General features: G+C 39.6%; 1 protein-coding gene across 4 annotated transcripts in view; it reads right to left on the minus strand.

Moving 5' to 3' along the window:
• The window catches only part of PDE1C (phosphodiesterase 1C), a 1,357,122-nt gene that overhangs the window by 631,714 nt on the left and 707,443 nt on the right, over positions 1-17,965 (minus strand). The window contains exon 2 of one of the 4 annotated variants that reach the window (XM_068236578.1): positions 13,173-13,199. The exons of the other annotated variants lie outside the window; for them this stretch is intronic. Coding sequence (XP_068092679.1) covers positions 13,173-13,199 — 27 coding nt within the window. The remainder of the gene's footprint in view (positions 1-13,172; positions 13,200-17,965) is intronic. 4 annotated transcript variants of the gene reach the window in all.

The raw sequence follows: 17,965 nt of genomic DNA on the forward strand, positions 1-17,965 counted from the left end.
TTACCCCTCTGAAACTCTATTGTATCTTCCCTGATAAGGATGACAAGTGTTGGAGATGTAATGGGGCCACAGGTTCATTACTGCAAATACTATGGTCATGTCCTCTGCTGAGAAAGTTTTGGGGAAAAATGTAAAGATTCCTAAAACATGTTACAGACCAGGACACACTGGGGTCCTACCTCTTACATCATAAAGATCTGTCAATGAAGGCATACAAATAGTCAGTGGTATGCTATACTAAATGCTGACAGATGTGTGCTGGTGAGGAAGTGGAGGGATGGTCCCCTAATTCAATGGAATTTGGTTAGAGAACTTGATACAACTGATGGAGAATTTAACACGTACTGTATTGAATAGATCTAAGACTTTCTTCCAGACATATCCGTTTTGGAATATGTGTAGAGAGTCAGAAGACTTACCCAAGGTTATGGAGGTTCTTTGATAATATGAGTAGAGGTGGTTTTGTAAGGTAAAATCACTCAGAGTTGAAGGAATGAGATTTTGGGTGCTACATGCCCCACCTGGTTAGGACACGTATTTGTTGCATATGATACTTCATATTACTATCAATCTCTAACACGTGTTTCACTGAGTTTTGTTATGTGTATTCTTATTTCAGGTTAAAAGTTACCATTCATAAGTAGGATACACATATGATGCAGTTTCTACTGATGTTATTGTCTATTGACCTTGTTACATTATCAGTGTCAAATGACTCTCTCTCTCTCTCTCTCTCTCTCTCTCTCTCTCTCTCTCTCTCTCTCTCTCTCTCTCTCTCTCTCTCTCTCTCTCTCTATATATATATATATATATATATATATGCAAGTGAAGCTATGTCATCAGATGTATTATTCGTATTTAGTATTTATATAGCGCCGACATATTACGCAGTGCTGTACAGTGTATATATATATCTTGTCACTAACTGTCCCTCAAAGGAGCTCACAATCTAATCCCTACCATTGCCATATGTCTATATTATGTTGTGTAAGTACTGTAGTCTAGGGCCAATTTTAGGAGGAGCCAATTAACTTATCCGTATGTTTTTGGAATGTGGGAGGAAACCGGAGTGCCCGGAGGAAACCCACGCAAACACGGAGAGAACATACAAACTCTTTGCAGATAGTGCCCTGGCTGGGATTCGAACCAGGGACCCAGCGCTGCAAGGCGAGAGAGCTAACCACTACGACACCGTGCTGCCCAATATATACTATATATTATATGTATTATATATACTTTTCTCTTATGAGTTATTTGTATAAAAAAATACTTTTAAATATATATCACAGACATATGCACGTTTGAATGCCATTTGCTATATGGAAACCAAATAATGTATGATTCACACTATCAATAATGTTTCTCTAATATTAATATCTCAAAGTCTTCCATTGGTTCTTGTCTGACCTGTTCTTTCCTCATGGCAAGCACTGGTAGCTACAGCTGGGAGCTGAATACAAGAATATATTTACAGCCACATCTGCACATACATTAGCTTGTAGGTACAGTACACAGTAGTAGTCACTCTATTCTCTTCATCAGCTATTGTCTTCACTTTTTACCTTCAACTTTGTTTAAATTATTATTATTACTAGCATTAGTAACATTGTCAAGCTATAATTATGAGATGTTCCACCTTTCTAAATCTGATGACAGAAAATGTTGTGAACTCATCCAAATGATGATAAACAAAAATAAAAAAAGCTAAATAGTGTATTAGATATCAACAATCATGTTTCAGCTGCAGAAGTAAATGTATATGCTGTAGAAAGGGAGGAAAGCATGTTGACACCTACTACAGGGGGCTATCTTCTGTAATGATTCATGATAAGTATTATCAGGTGAGGTACTCAAAGGAAAAACACTTGTAATACAGTGCATGTCTAAAGATAAGTGAACACCTCCAACTCATGGATTTTGTGTAAATCAAACATTACACCATGTAATCACTTAAAGCGAACCTGAACTCAGAATTCCTCTTCCAGCTTGATAACCTTTACATTTGATTTTAAACCTTAAAATATATTCCTTTTATTTCCTTTTAAACATATCATTAACATCCTGTGTTTACAAATTAGCTGCTCTGCCGTGGCAGAAGAGATTTCTGAGCTGGCACAGCTAAGAGATCAGATTACAGTAATGATTAGACACATATGAGGCGTACGAGAGGAATCGGCGTAGGATACAGCCTGTATGGCTGATCCTGCTCCTGCACAAATTCCCATTGATTTTAAATACTATTCCACCTGCAGGCCACCATGGATGGTAGGGAATGAAATGATTTGGCTTCCAGCAATTGCTGGAGGCCGAATTATAGTGTCTTATAAGTAACTTCAGCTCCGTCTTCTGACGGCGCCGCAGTTACTCACTGCTGCGCCCAAGTCTCCTGCGCTGGAATGGCAGTGTTTGCATATGAGGGGAGGTTAGAGAGGTTAAACTCTCTAAGTACATACAGGGTGCATGTCTTTATGTTTTGCTTCTGTCCTGTGCAAGAGTTCAGATCCACAAAAAAAAAAAAAAAAAACATTTCAAAAGGATGGCACATTTTTGGGAGCTCAATAAACTAATCAATACTATTGTTGTGTTCCTCAAACTAAGTACACACAAATTGTAACTTGATTAGTTTGTAAAACTGGACTTATACACACACTGCCATTTTTGCATTTTTTTATTAAAGAACAACTATAGTGAGAAGAATATGGAGGCTGTCATATTTATTTCCTATTAAACAATACGAGTTATCCTGCTCATCCTCTGCCTCTAATACTTTAAGCCATAAACCCTGAACAAGCATATGCAGATCAGGTGTTTTTGACATTATTGTCTGATCTGACAAGATTAGCTGCATGCTTGTTTCTGGCGTTATTCAGACTTTTCTGCAGCCAAATTGATCAGCACGGCTGCCAGGCAAAGGAAATACATATCGCAACCCCCGTATTCTTATCACTACAGTTGTCCTTTAAATGGCAGGTTTAATTATATTCAGGGGTGTAGTATGTTAATCCATACAGTAGTGGGACATGAACCTGGTTGGAAATTATATGTATAATACATAGCCAATTGATTATTGTACATCGATAAACATTCTACCTACTAAAACCCCACTGTCCCTTGTGTCCGTGCTTTTTGCCAGCGCGCATGCGCAGCACAAGGATGTTACAAACAGGAGGGCGATGGCAGGGGGGGGCGTCCGTTGGTGCGCGTGGCGGGGAGCACATCTACAGCTAGTCAGCCTTGGCGCAAGGTGGGGATAATTGTGCTGCAAGCAAGTTTGCCGCATTGGGTGTCCTAAGTGAGGGGCAACCGTTAAGGCGCTGAACTTTGGTAGGGAATTCAGGACTGAAACTAATTATATGGTTGTATTTTGTACTATAATGCAATATTTTTTTTTAATGGGAGGCTTTTGGCAGGTGGTTGGACAAAAAAGCTGGTACCTATATTTAAATAAATGCATCTGGTATTGTAAAAAATGGTTATATAGACTACAGAAAAACAAAATAATACAGTATAATTTCATTATAGTCTTTGTCCCTAGGTCCCAAAATTCTGATATAGTAAACATCTGACATAGTAAACTACTTGGACAAGTCCCTTGAAGTTTACTATAAAGGGATTTTACTGTAGCTGTTATTCTACCCACTTTTCTAGTATCATACTGTATGCTTCAAAATGAAAAGGACCCTTTAAAAGTACTTTCTTATCCAAATAAGTCTGTCTTAAGTTGTCCATACCACTGGCGCAACAATAGGGGATGCGACCCCTGCCGTCGCGGGGGGGCCCGGGGCCCCCCTAGGGCCCGCTCGGGGACTTTTTGGGGGCAGGAGGGGTCGCAGCATAAGAGGAGAGCTGTGGCTGAAGATCGATGGGGAGGGGGGAAATTCCCCCCCCCCTCCCTCACCTCGGGCACTCCTCTCAGCGCTCCCCTCCTGCAAGCAATCATTGGTGGTGCTCATGGCAGCCGGGCGGCGGCAGGCAAGCTGAGCACATACCTCCTTCTGGCCGGTCTCTCCGATCACTAAGTGCTTTATGGAACTTCCTGTGTAAACAGGAAGTTCTATGAAGCACTTAGTGATCGGAGACCTCCGGTCATAAGTAGGTATGTGCTCAGCTTGCCTGCCGCCGCTGTGGCTGCCACGAGCACCACCAATGATTGCTTGCCGGAGGAGAGCGCTGAGAGGAGTGCCCAAGGTGAGGGAGAGGGGGTGGAGGAATTTCCCCCCTCCCCACCGATCTGCGGCCACAGCCCTCCTCCTATGCTGCGACCCCTCCTGCCCCCAAAAAGTCCCTGAGCGGGCCCTGGAGGGGGGGGGGGGCGGAATTTTTTTTGCAGGGGGGCCCGGGGCTTTCTAGGTACGCCCCTGGTCCATGCATCAGGCGACTTTGGCGACCGATCGACTAACCAATTTGATCATTACTGTATCGAATTGGTTTAAAATCGGTACTGCCAAGTGCAGGCCCAATCGCCGATACAGCCAATTTTGGGCCGAAATCGATTGTGGTGGTCGATTGCGCCTAGTGCACATAGTTGGCTAAAAGTTGGTTGCTCGGGTGTGTGGCGATATGGCAGCCGATTTCGGACCGAGCGATGAAATTACAAAACCTTCACCGCTATATGTACCCCCTCGTGTGTGCATTAAACCTTACCTGTCCCGTGTCAGCCTCCGCATGATGTCGGTAACCTCCGGGCAGCCTCTGTACACGCCACTTGCACATAGAATCTATCCTCCCCGCATAGCGTCTGACATCAGACGCCTAGTGCCAGTGGCGTGTATGGAGAGCCGCATGGAGGTTACGGACACCGCGTTGAAGGCTGACACAGGACAGGAAATGTATAAATGCACACAGGGGGGAGGGGGCACATTTATACAATGGGGCAGCGGAGGAGAAGACGCAGCGGGCACAGACGATTCCCCTGAGATTTCATGCTGAAATCAGACGGGAATCGGCCTGCAGTATATGGGCAGCTTCGATGAACAGACAAATATATCTCTAATCAGATTCAATTAAAGATAAATTTGTCTCTTTGTCGAATCTGCCCATTATCTCCTGATGTATGGCCATCTTTAACATGCTAATATTCTATTCCTTTTAGTGCAGTGGAAAGTGTGTGCGCATGTGCATATGTATAGTTAATTGTTTTAATATTATTAATAAACAAGTATTCACTGACTAAGCCAGTGTAACAGAGATAGTTCATGTACAGTCGTACAACAGTTCTTTAGTCTCATAAAGAAATATTCCAGCTTACTTGTAATACCCCCTCTTCAAATAAGCCTTCATTAGTAATTCAAGTGATGTTTCTGCCATTTCATTGCATCTAAATGCAGTAAATGAATTTATAAAAAAGGCATTAAAAGACCAACTAGGAAACGTAGGCTGATGTCATTTCCAAAGCTGTCAATTTCTTCAACTAACATTTAAAAGGGAGTTATAGACTTGTAAAACCACTGAGTTGTGAAGGAATAGTAAGCTCAATCTAAGGATCTTCAGACACATTTAAATGATGATAAAAAGCAAGAACTTCACTAAGGCAACAGCTGTTCTCTTGAAGTGGAAATGCAAAGTAATATGTGGTAAGCTAAAGTATATGAAAACAATTTCAGAGCTTTACTCTACCATTATGACTAGCATGTAGTATTTTTGAAGCTAGACATTTATGTAGCCATTACAGTTGGTCAGTAAAACGCTAATAGGTTGATGTAAATTTAGTGTTAAAGTCTTGAAAATCTATGCAGCTTAGAAATGGAGCAATCAAGGGCAGTAGCATTGTTTTTATGCACTAAATTCTAAGCTGCACAAATTTGCGTGAATTGACATAACATTTGCATTAAAGCAGGGGTGTAACTAGAAGCCCCGGGCCCCCCTGCAAGAATTTGAGCGCCCCCCCCCCCTGGGGCCCGCTCACGGCCATTTTGGGGGGACAGGAGGCATCGCAGCATGAGGGGATAGCTTTGCACATCAGCGGGGATCGGGGACAGTCCCCCCTCACCTCAGGCTCTCCCCTCTGGGCTCCCCCTCCTGCATCTATCTAAGTGGCAGCAGCGGCGGCGGCAGCAGCTATAAGTACCTCCATTCACCACGGAGGTTGCTGATCTGCAAGGGCTTCTCCGATCTGCAAGGGCTTCACATTACTTCCTGTTAAAACAGGAAGTAATGTAAAGCCCTTGCAGATCGGAGAAGCCCTTGCAGATCGGAGACCTCCGGTGGTGAATGGAGGTATTTATAGCTGCCGCCACTGCTGCCACTTAGATAGGTGCAGGAGGGGGAGCCCAGAGGGGAGAGCCTGTTTTAACAGTAAGTAATGTGAAGCCCTTGCAGATCGGAGAAGCCCTTGCAGATCGGCAACCTCTGTGGTGAATGGAGGTAATTATAGCTGCTGCTGCTGCCGCTTAGATAGATGCAGGAGGGGGAGCGCAGAGGGGAGAGCCCGAGGTGAGGGGTGGGACTGTTCCCCTTCACCGCTGATGTGCAAAGCTATCCCCTCATGCTGCGACCCCTCCTACCCCCCAAAACGGTCATGAGCGGGCAGGGACTGCTTCCCCTATTGTTACGCCAGTGCATTAAAGTGGACCTGAACTCTTGAACAGCACACAAGGGAAACAGAGAGAAATGTACCCTGCGTGCTTTTAGGGAGAAGAGTTTGCCTAATTCCTCCTCATCTTCAAGTAATCACAAGTTTAATATGATCTCTCAGCTGTGTCAACAAAGAAATTTGTCTGTCCTTGGGAGACACAGCTAATATGTAAACAAAGTATGGTGACCCTTTGTCTGCTTCCAAGGAAGCACGAAGTAGCCATACTGCATAGTTATTGCAGGAGTTCTGTAAGCTGTAACAATTTTCTTTTCTTTACAAGTTATTGTGCTCTTGCTTATCTTTAACCACTAGGCGACTGCATCACCCCGATGGGCCAGCCCCAGGACCACCTAACGCCGATGCATGCGCATCTCCGCCATCAGTCTCCCAGCAGCGATCGCAAGATAATACAAGATAAAGTGGACTGAGCACTTACCTTCACTTTCCCTATAACTAACGTACGTCCCCCTTTAACTTCTCTATCTCTGCCTGATTACTATGACTCCATCTTTCCTTTACTACAGGAATGTTATGCTTCAGTTTCACTGCAAGCAAAGGTTTGTGCACAATTCTGCCACAAGAATTAAAATGGCTACAGTCATCTGTGTTTTTGATTAAACATTCTAGAAAAAGCAGTTGGCAGATGACAGAGATTTTAGACACCAACTGAATATCCCAATGGGATTCCATTAAGGATTAAGGCAGGAAAACATGTATAACAAGAAAGGAGAAACACTCTCACAGTTTATGACATTTTGATTCTTGATAGTAAATAGAACACTAACAATAATGACTAAGGGCCTGTTCAGACTATGCGCGTTCCTAGCCGTTTTCAGGGAACGCGTACGGGTACCAAAAACACATAGAAACGGCTCCTAATGCTTTTGAATGGGCTAGTTCACATGTATGCGTATGAGACGCATACGTTTCTTATCCGCATTGCTGCATGCAGTTCTGTGCATCACGCATAGAAACGGACGCAATGAAAGTCTATGGACGCGTATCAAAAACGCGTACTATTGCGTTTTTAGCGTACGTTTTCCTCTGCGGTTCCCATATCTTTTTTTTCCCCTGGGTCACATGTGTGTGCAAAACGCAATAGAAAACGCATTAGAACGCAAGAAAAACGCATGCGTTTTTCAACTTGCGTTTCTTTGAATTTATACGCGTTCTTCATACGCTGACAGTCTAAACAGGTCCTTACTGAATATTCAAAGCCCCTGGTTCTCCAAGCCCTCTCAATGTTTTCTGGCATCAGTAGTTATGTGAATACAGAAGGGACCTTCAATTGATGTTTAAATCCTGCAGAAGTTGCCACTGGAGATTACAACCCGAAAGTATTTTATACTCTTATCTTTGTAAGTTGTAATCCACCTGCAGTGCTTTGGTGTTAAGATGATGGTGTGTGTGTGTGTGTGTGTGTGTGTGTGTATATATATATATATATATATATACAGTATATATATATATATATATATAGAGAGAGAGAGAGAGAGAGTATACAGTATATACTGTATATCACATTTGGTACATAGCACAAAACTGTGAGTCAGTGACCTATATTTAGCACATTTCCAAATGAAATAAATATACTAAATAATAAGTGACCATGTTGATTGTTACATAGCTGAGAAATATAAATGATATTGCCTGGAAGTGGAAAGTTGAAGGGTTTCTTTGAACTTTTGTGTGGTGCAGAATTCTGCAATCCAGCAAAAAGCTATTTTTAAATATGTGCAAATCTTAAACTGTAGTAGAGGATATTTGAATGTAAATCCTCTGATAGGAAAAAGTACTTTTAAATTGAATTTCTCTAAGTTTGCATGAGAAATAGTGTACTGCTCCATCCCGGTGCATTGCTTCTGGCTGAAAATAGAATTTATTTTCAATATGTTTTCTAAAGAATATTTACAATTATTTTGAAATAACATAGCAATGTTGAAATTAAAAGTTGCACTGAAGGAAAAAAAAAAATCTAAATCTTAATAAGAGGCAGATTTTTTGCACTGGTAGAAGTATTCAAAATAAAAACTCATATTAACTAAATCATTTACTAAAATATATGAATGCTAATGCATTGGTTACTATCCATAAATATGTAAAAATAATATATTGTACAGCACAATAATAAAAATGTGTACAATAATTCTACATTCTGCAAAATGAACATGTGAAACCATGTATGATTCTGCAGAAGTTAAAGCTACAAGGATTAGATAAAAATGTATGTACAAGGCAAAAACATTTCTAAAGGGCAGAAGACAAAGGGTAATTGTAAATGCAGCATATTAAAACAGGCAGTGGCGAGACTAAGTCAAATTATTAAACATTAAAACGCCACAGGATGAAATAATGTTACCATTTCTCTAATGACACAAAATTACATATAATTATTCAAACTCAGAATATTACAAAAATATATGACCAAAAGGCAAGTAATATTGTGGCAGATGTATGTCAGTTTATTACTAAAAGAGGAACTTAACTGAATAAAGCCTAATGCTCACTTTGTGCAGTATGAATTTGTAAATTATTTAGTCAATGTTTGCCCATTGTATAAGCTTTCCTCACACTAATTTACAGTCTTAATGTTTTAATTTATCACAGATCGCCACATCTTTACTGCTGACACTGCGGAATATTTGTCAGTCTCAAAGTGAACAGAAACAACACCTTATCTTGTTTAATTTACTGTCAATCTATTTGGTACTTTGAATGTTATGTTTTGTAACTAGGAAGTGTATTTGTACATTACTGTATAGCAAAGATAGGCTATATCTGTAGTGAACAACAGACCCTAATTATCAGCGACCAAGTCATCATCACACTCGCACTACATCCTGCCAGTCAAACAAGTCAGAGGCTTTCCAAAAATAAATTGTACTGATTTGTAATATGTCTGTACCTAATTGACGAAAAACAAAAACTGCCACTAAACAAAAAATAAACAAATATATGATACAGCACATTCCTTCAAACATTCAAACTCCTGCAGATTTAAAATAAATCAGCAAATAACACATACTTAAATGGAAACAGAAATGTGAGTCAATTGAGAGTAATTAGAAAGTGCTACATTTCATAATTTACAGGCACAACTCAGCCCTTCTTTACTTTATCATTACACATAAATGACATCTCCAATTCATTACTATGACCTCTTTTAGATGATACCCCGTGATTTATAATGTAATGAGAAAACAAAATGACAAACCATAATTATGCCTGGTGCATATGCAGGCAGATGATACCAACAAGACCATTATTGAGATAAGCAAAAAAAGGCAGCTGAGAACATAATCACTGTGCAGAGGAGGTTACAGCAAAAGATTAACCTATTCTTGTTTAGTGCCCCCGATAAAAATCACATGAAATAATTAATCTCCGGAAAGAGCATGTTTTGACAGTATTGTCTTTGGCAACTTGAATATGATTTCAAGACAGTCAAGATGAGATGAGACATATTTTAGATACGGTGTTCACTAAAGCTGCTGTATGCTTGAACCCTGAACATTTCACTACTTGCAAGAGATTATAACATAATCTATTCAAAAACCAGCATAATAGCATTTGTTTTGCTAATACCATATCATACCATCACTAGATAACCTTTTCATGTTGCTTCCACATTTCTAGAGAAAGAACAACAGCACAGATGTTTGCAGCACACCTATGGTTGTCTAAATGGATGGCCTATTGCCATAGGAGGTATGGCCTACAGAGATCCATGAAGTTCCCATTCCTGTATATTGTGCTGGAGACAGCAGTCATACATTCATGAGCTTCACACATGTGGAATTGTGAATAACAAAAAACAAACACAAAACATGATATGATTATGATCATACTTCCCATCTCGTCAGACATTGCTAGGTCATGAGCCACCCTGTCATCCCTCATTCCCTCTCTATAGAACTGTACACGCTGTTCAGCCATAACCAAACAGCATATCTATACAGCACTCACTCACCGCAATGTTGGCCTGATGATCCAGAAACAATTGTTAAGGATTACTTTAATTTGAAATGAGTACAAACATTTAAGTACACCTGCATGGAAAAAAGTGCCCCAAATGGTACTGCGCAGGCACAAGCCATCTGCGCAGCACAGCCAGAGTGGGTCCATGCTACTGTACAGGCGCAGTGTGACCCACCTGGTGGAGGAGGATGGGGGAAGTCTCTGCAGGATCCAGAGCATACGTATTGTAACGTTGCCCCTGAGATGGACGCAGGGTGAGCCAAAACATGACAGCTCACCCTGCTGCCACTCAAATCCCCGGCAGCGTTAAATACTATTCCCAATCTGAGTTATAGTAACTCGGAGGGAGATGTATTTCTGGGTCTGGCGATCGCCGGAGCACTGAATTACCCTTGTGCGGGATGCACAGCATAACACCAGTGCTATAGCAACACCTAGCTTTGGCGCTGAACGCCGGGCGCCGAAATGACATTTAGCTGGCATTTGTTAAAATTAATTTTAATTAGTTTAAAGTATTGTTTACATGGAAGGCTGATTATTACATGAAAAATATTACTATCTAGTTGGCAAACAGAAAAGGACATAGGGAAAGAATAAAGATAAAAATAAAATATAAATGTAAAGTGTTAAAGAAGTTTTTTGGGAAAAAGTACTAACACTATGCAAGTGTGTTGAGGCCTCCGTTATGGTAGCCATACATCAGGTGATTATCTGAGGCATGTTTGCCCCTGTTAAAATGCTGCTATACCAGGGATCTTTACCCCCCAAATCCCCCCTGCAAAATTCACGACTTTCTTGGTTGTGGATTTTGCTGCTCATGGAGGCAGAGCTTTTGGCTGCAGCTCTGCCTCCATGCGCGTCTATCAGTCGGCGGATCTCCGCATCTCCCCCGCCCCTCTCAGTGAAGGAAGACTGAGAGGGGCGGGGAAGAGGCGGAGATACGTGCTGATAGACGCGTGTAGAGGCAGATCTGCTGCTGAAAGCTCTGCCTCTACATGAAGCTCTCCCCGAGTATGCCCCAGGGGATTTGGGGGGTAAAGACCCCTCGTTCTGCTGCAGGATAGCGGCGTTTTAGCAGGGGTAAACATGCCTCAGATAAATATAAGGTAAAAAGCCGTTTTTAAACTGGCTTCAGAGTCTCTTTAAGGAATCACTAAATAGTGCAGATTCCTTCCTAAACTGTTCTCTAATAGGAGGAGTTAGGAAGGTTTCTCAGTGTGTGAGGGAAATTGCTGTTGTTGAGATAACCAATACATTTGCTGCATTTTGATACAGAAAAGAGAAGTTATAATAGCATAAATATATTATTTACCGTAGATTATTTTAGGTTAACTAACAAGATGTAATGTAAATAACTATATCATTTAAATGTATTAGAGTTGAAAAAAAAATCAAGCTTAGGAATTTGCAGCATCAGATTTTGTTTCCCCCTTATCTTTCTCATCTCTCACACACATGAGACAAAATCTATGGAGAGGGCTAAGGAGAGAAGTTCAATGCCCAGCACTGGAAGGGTTAAAGGACCACTATCGCGAAACATTTTAAAATTTAAAATATATGTAAACATACACAGCTAAGAAGTACGTAAATGAGCCATAAATTATTTGTTTCCTATACTGCTGTCACTTACAGTAGGCAGAAGACATCTAATAGAACCGACAGGTTTTAGACTAGTCCATCTCTTTATGGGGGATTCTCAACAAGGCTCTTATTCTTTATAAAGACATTCCCTGAAAAGGATTTATACAATGATGCTGTAGGCAGCTTTCCTGCTTACTGCACACTTTTTTGGCAGTTGGACAGAGCAACTGCCATTCACTAAATGCTTTTGAAAATAAACAAAAGCCTGAGAGCCCCTATGAGGAGATGGGCTTTTCAAAAATCTGTCGGTAATGTCAGATTTCTACTACCTTCTGTAAGTGACAGCAACATAAGAGAAAAGTAAATTATGTCTCATTTTACTCTGAAAGAAACATACTTTTTATTTGTATATGCTTACATGTACTTTCAATTTCACTATTTTAGTGATAGTGGTCTTTTAAACACAGAACAGCTTCACAGGACACCTGGCAGCAGGGGGCAGGAGCACTTCACAAATCATGCCTAGGCTACACTGCACAATCTGTAGAAGTCATATTAAGCACGTCTTAATCTCCAGCAGTTTAGGAATGGATTTGCACTTTTCTTAACTGTAGTGCAGCTCTAGAAATTCATGCTATACTGCTGCTATTAAGTAGGATTTATGAAGTTTCTTATTATTATGCACATTCCCCTGCTGGTTAGAACTGTTTAAAAAAAACTGTCTGTAATGCTTTGATAAATCTAGCCCTGTTACACTTAGCGACAAGAATTTGTGCTATAAAATCAGTATTGTATATTTTGTTCATGAAGACAACTTTGTATCTCTGAAACATTTTAACTTGAGTCGTTTGTAAGTTTGGGACTCTCTGTATACTAATTTTGTAGTGAAAAAAAAAAAAACAGAAATGTCAGATATCTTCAGTAGCGAAATTTTATTATTAGCACTTACTATGCCATAAAAGGAAAAGTTAAATGTTCAGTCTACACTGAAGGGGGCTTATTGGTGCATTATGTGGGCTTTTTAAAAAGTAGCGCCTACCTTTGTGATGTTTTCTTGTATTTCCTCCTAGAAGAAAAAACCAAAACATGAAGACGGGTAGATTCTCACAATGAGGAGCTGTCGATAACACTCATGACAAAGTATCTGCTCTGAGGGAGGTGAATGGGTGAGGATGATTAACAATTGGATTCAAATTAACCAGATTTACAGCTAAGGAAGGTGCGGTGACGTAACGCATTTAATGAATGGCAAGTGATGGCTGTAAGGCAGTACATGTAAGACTTAATAAAAACAAAATTGGATTAGCATAATCTGAATATGATTAATTAACAGCGTTTAAGATGTAAATTATTGTTCCCATTAATATTTTCACAGAAAATAGTCACAAACCTGCAGAATTATATCAGCATTCATACGGAAACATTTGCACACTCATCCCTCTGCTGAGTCTGCATAATAGCAACAATCCTGTGCAATAAGCTCCCAGAATGTTTAAGAGGAACTCTGTATTCAGCCAGCACTAATTTATATATATTTGTATTGTCATGTGTAAATATGTTGCAGATTCTTGGATCGCTCTGCATCGCTCCGCATAACCAGCATGCAATGGAAACTGTTCCATTGCTGTGCATTGGTTACCGTTCGGCCGCGGTGCAATGTGGCTACGTAGCACCGCGTGTAGTGGAAACAGGCTTTAACACGCAGTGATGAGCGAAAATGCTGATATTCTTTTCAAATTAATTTTCACGAGAATAATGTAACATTCAACTTTTGAGTGAAAATGCTATCAAAAATCATTTTGTAATAAGTTTGTGATTTTTTGCATTTTTCGTGAATTGGCAGAAAACAGAAGATGAAAAATGATCTCCTAGGGGAAAACTTAGGAGAAAAAGTGAATTGAATAAGGGCCATTATGCATTAAAAAACATGAAGACTGAATTATCACAAAATACACATATAAAAAAGGCAATGTGTTAGGGGAAAAAAAACTAGAGACAAGATGTATCTCACTGCAATCAATGAAACTGTATAGTGTTCAGTGTAGGTAAAAGTCCTCTGTGAAGGGCTTTGTGTAAATCCTCTGTGTAACTATGCCATAGTGATGGGAAAAGTCATCGCTAGCCATTTTGTAAGATCTTCACTAAACTTATAATTGGTCAGTTAGAATAAGGCATTAAAATGTCTTTAATGTGTTTGCATTGCTTCAGTAGTATGAGCAGGGTGCTGTAAAAAAAAAATAAAAGTGACAATTTTTTACTCTGCAATGTATTACACAAAGCTTTGTAAGGCCCAGGTCTCACTACAAAGCAGCTCTGTGATTTCAGGAAACCAATCGTGATTTCTGAATCACAAAGTACAGTGATTTTAAACGCAAGGCCTGGAGTTATCACAATTTGGCCCTGCAGGCTGCAGCCATTAACTGCTTTCCAGGAGTACTCGAAAAATGCTGCATGCAGCACTTTGCGATTGAGGAGCAATTAGAGATGAGCGTAATGACTTAATTACGATTTCGCGAAATTTCGCGTAATTAGTATAATTACGATTATGGCCGTAAGTACATAATCGTAATGAAGAAGGATTTCGCGAAATTCCGCGTAAGCGTAATTTTCGCATAATTTTCCCATTACAGTGGGTATCACGAAATTACTTTTGTCTTGCATGCAACCGTTTGTAAGCGTAGTTACATAACATAATTTCGCGATAGTTCATATTACTGTAAGCGTTAATTTTCGCGTCGTTTTCGCGTTACGGTGGGTATCGCGAAATTACGTTTGCCTTGCATGCAAACGTTTGTAAGCGTAGTTTACACCCTTGAACTGCGCATGCTTCGTTTTTACATTATTTAACGCAAAAAAGCGTTTATATGCGAAAATTTGTTAGCGTTCGTCTGACTACCGCTGATTCGCTTCTGATTGGCTAATGCGAACAAGTAATTTTTTATAGCTAACAAGTTATTACGAAATTCGCGAAATTACGAAGAAATGCGAAATTACGGGATGGTTTAACGCGAAATTACGTTATGGTTTAACGCGAAATTACGTTATGAACGAAACACGAAATTACGCGTTGAAAATTACGCTTACGGTATTTTCAATTATCATTTTAATGGCAATTACGCTACCATAATTTCGCATCGTAATAGCAAATTTCGCATGCGTAATTATAGTAACGCGAAATTTCGAAAATTTCGGCTCAACCCTAGCGATTGCCATGCTGCAAGTGGAACCACTTTAAGAGTGTTCTACTGCTGCATCACTTTGCAGAGTGTCGGCATTTAGAAATCGCTGCATTTAGAAAGTCCCGGGCCCCAGCCCTTAGAGTACAGGTTAAGTTTTGGTGGCATTCAAGTCATCATGCTGTAAATAAGCAATTGCTAGTTTAGTCATGTCATTTGCTGTGTAATAAACAAATGACATGATTGATAGTTATTAGCACAACATGAATTGGTCCAAAACCTAAACCAAACAGAGCTATGTGTAATACACTGAGTATACCATACACTGCAGAGTAAAAAATGTTATTTTTATTTGTTTTCACATTTTATGAATGGTGTTCACATATGAATACATTGTGAACCTGGCTGTCAAATTTACAAAAATCGCGAGAGCTAGATCGGGACTAAACTGCACAATTCATTGAACAGAAGAATATTCTTTTAAAGGTGTCTCTAGACACTCTTTATTTAATAAAACACGGAGCTGCACTAAAAAACAGCACTATATAAAATAAAGTAAAAATAATCTTTCAAATCTTTCTCCTGATGAATGGTGGAGTGAGTCTAGCTCCTGTAGACTGTTACACACTACCATGCATGTTTAGCACTGGAACTCAATGCACTTACTTACTGAGCTGTGATGCGGTACATGGAGATTTATCACATCTCCTCGCATGAATGATACCTACAGAAAGAAGTCACTGAGCCATGCTCTCCACACATTCAGCAGGTTAGATTCACTGCAGGTTTTTTACTTACTAAAGAGAATAATTGTCCCGGGGGTATGTATTTTTCATGAATTTATGAGCAAGAGGACTATGGAGCAATTCTTACAATCCCAAACTATCGTTTATGAGTGTGGATGTCCTATTGGCTCCCGCATGTCATTTATACTGCATGCACGACAGTTTCTAGCCTTTTTTCACCAATGACCAATTGCAAACCAGGTGATGGTCTGGAATGCCTTTGCTACAACCGGCCCTGGCTGTATGTAATAAAGAGTGTATCTACTTCTCTATCGTCAACAAAAGGAGAGTATGATTGGGTGCTGTAATTGCCCTCAGACTGTCTGCATCAGTTTTGCTTGAAACACTTTCATAAATAGGCCTGTGTCACTGAGACCAACCGTATTAATGTGCCTTATAATGTGATAAACTAACACAATTTTGAAAAGAGCTCATTTTGTCATCATCATATGAATAAGGGTGATAATGAAACTCTTACTGAGGGAGATATAAATACTCAACACTATTACTCAATATAGTACGCTTCTTGTTCCTGAATAATGTTGCCTACAGATAGCCAATGAGATATGCCAATGCCAATGACTAATTTTATGCAGATGTATGCAGTTTGGTACTGGACTAATCAAATGCAACAGCTGAATACATTTGAATAAAATTGTTAACTTGGAAATGATTTGCATCTTACTAATCATCCTTACTGTTGACATGATAGTGTCCTTTCTTTTAGTTACAATAAAGCTTGCACTCCATGTGTCTGGAGGAGAACCATACTTAGCTTACTTTGAGAGGGAAACTATTTTGGGTAAGCAGATTTGCAATTTTTTTCCAGTCAGAATTAGTAACAGAGATGATATTAATAGAAAAATTATAACGCACAACACTGCCTATGTTTTTAAGTATGTGAGCATGAACACAATGGAACATGAATGAAAAGCCTTTCATATTGCCAACACGTGAAAGTCCACGCTACTCAATCAGCACCCATTTAATATTGACAAGCATTGAAATGATCCATATATGCTATTTTTTTTACCTGAGTAAACTCTTAGTTGTTTTTGAAAATAACATTCAGGCTCATGATGACTACACAACTCACTAATTTCATGGTCATTAATTGACTTCTGCCACTGCTCTGGGCAAAAGCTGGGCAAAAAAAGTTCATTCCTAACACGAAAACAGAGCTTCAAAAGTAAAAACATTCCAATTTCCTGTTTAGATAATAATTTTATGGCTGTAATTTGCTTATCAGGGAAGTTTACTATATTCCCGACATGGTACCGACAAGACAGAAGCTGTCCCTTCCATGCCTGAAATTAACTCTTTCAGGCAGCAAAATAAAAAAAAAATCAAAACAGCCTGGTTATTAATATGCTTTGCATTGTACTGTACATACGTATGTTTATCTCATCATGTCACCACTTCAACTTAAAGCGGTATAAAACCCTGACATAATATTCAATAAAAACATGTTTTCCCACTTTTTATATGCCATACGGTTATCATATTTGCTTTTGTGCATATATATCATTATTCATTTAGAAATTACAAGTTCCCAAAGTACATTTTTTTTCTCTGAGAGCTGCCTTTGCATTTTATACATAACTGTTTTTATTCATCTTGTATTGAAGGCAGAAATGCTTTCTGAGTGTCTGTCTGTGTTCAGGAGAGTCTGCACAGTCAGAGAATGTGTCACATTCCTCACTTGATATAATTAAGTAAACACAAGATAACAGTATCTCCAGTTTGGATGCGTCCAGGTAGTATATAATATGCTGTAAATAATATTTTAGAGCAAAGAAGAAATTCTGGGTTTCATTCCACTTCAAGACACTAAACAGCCCTCTAGCACTCGCTAGGTTGATAGAAATAAC

Source organism: Hyperolius riggenbachi, chromosome 5 (assembly GCF_040937935.1).
Source record: "Hyperolius riggenbachi isolate aHypRig1 chromosome 5, aHypRig1.pri, whole genome shotgun sequence".
NCBI lineage: Eukaryota > Metazoa > Chordata > Amphibia > Anura > Hyperoliidae > Hyperolius > Hyperolius riggenbachi.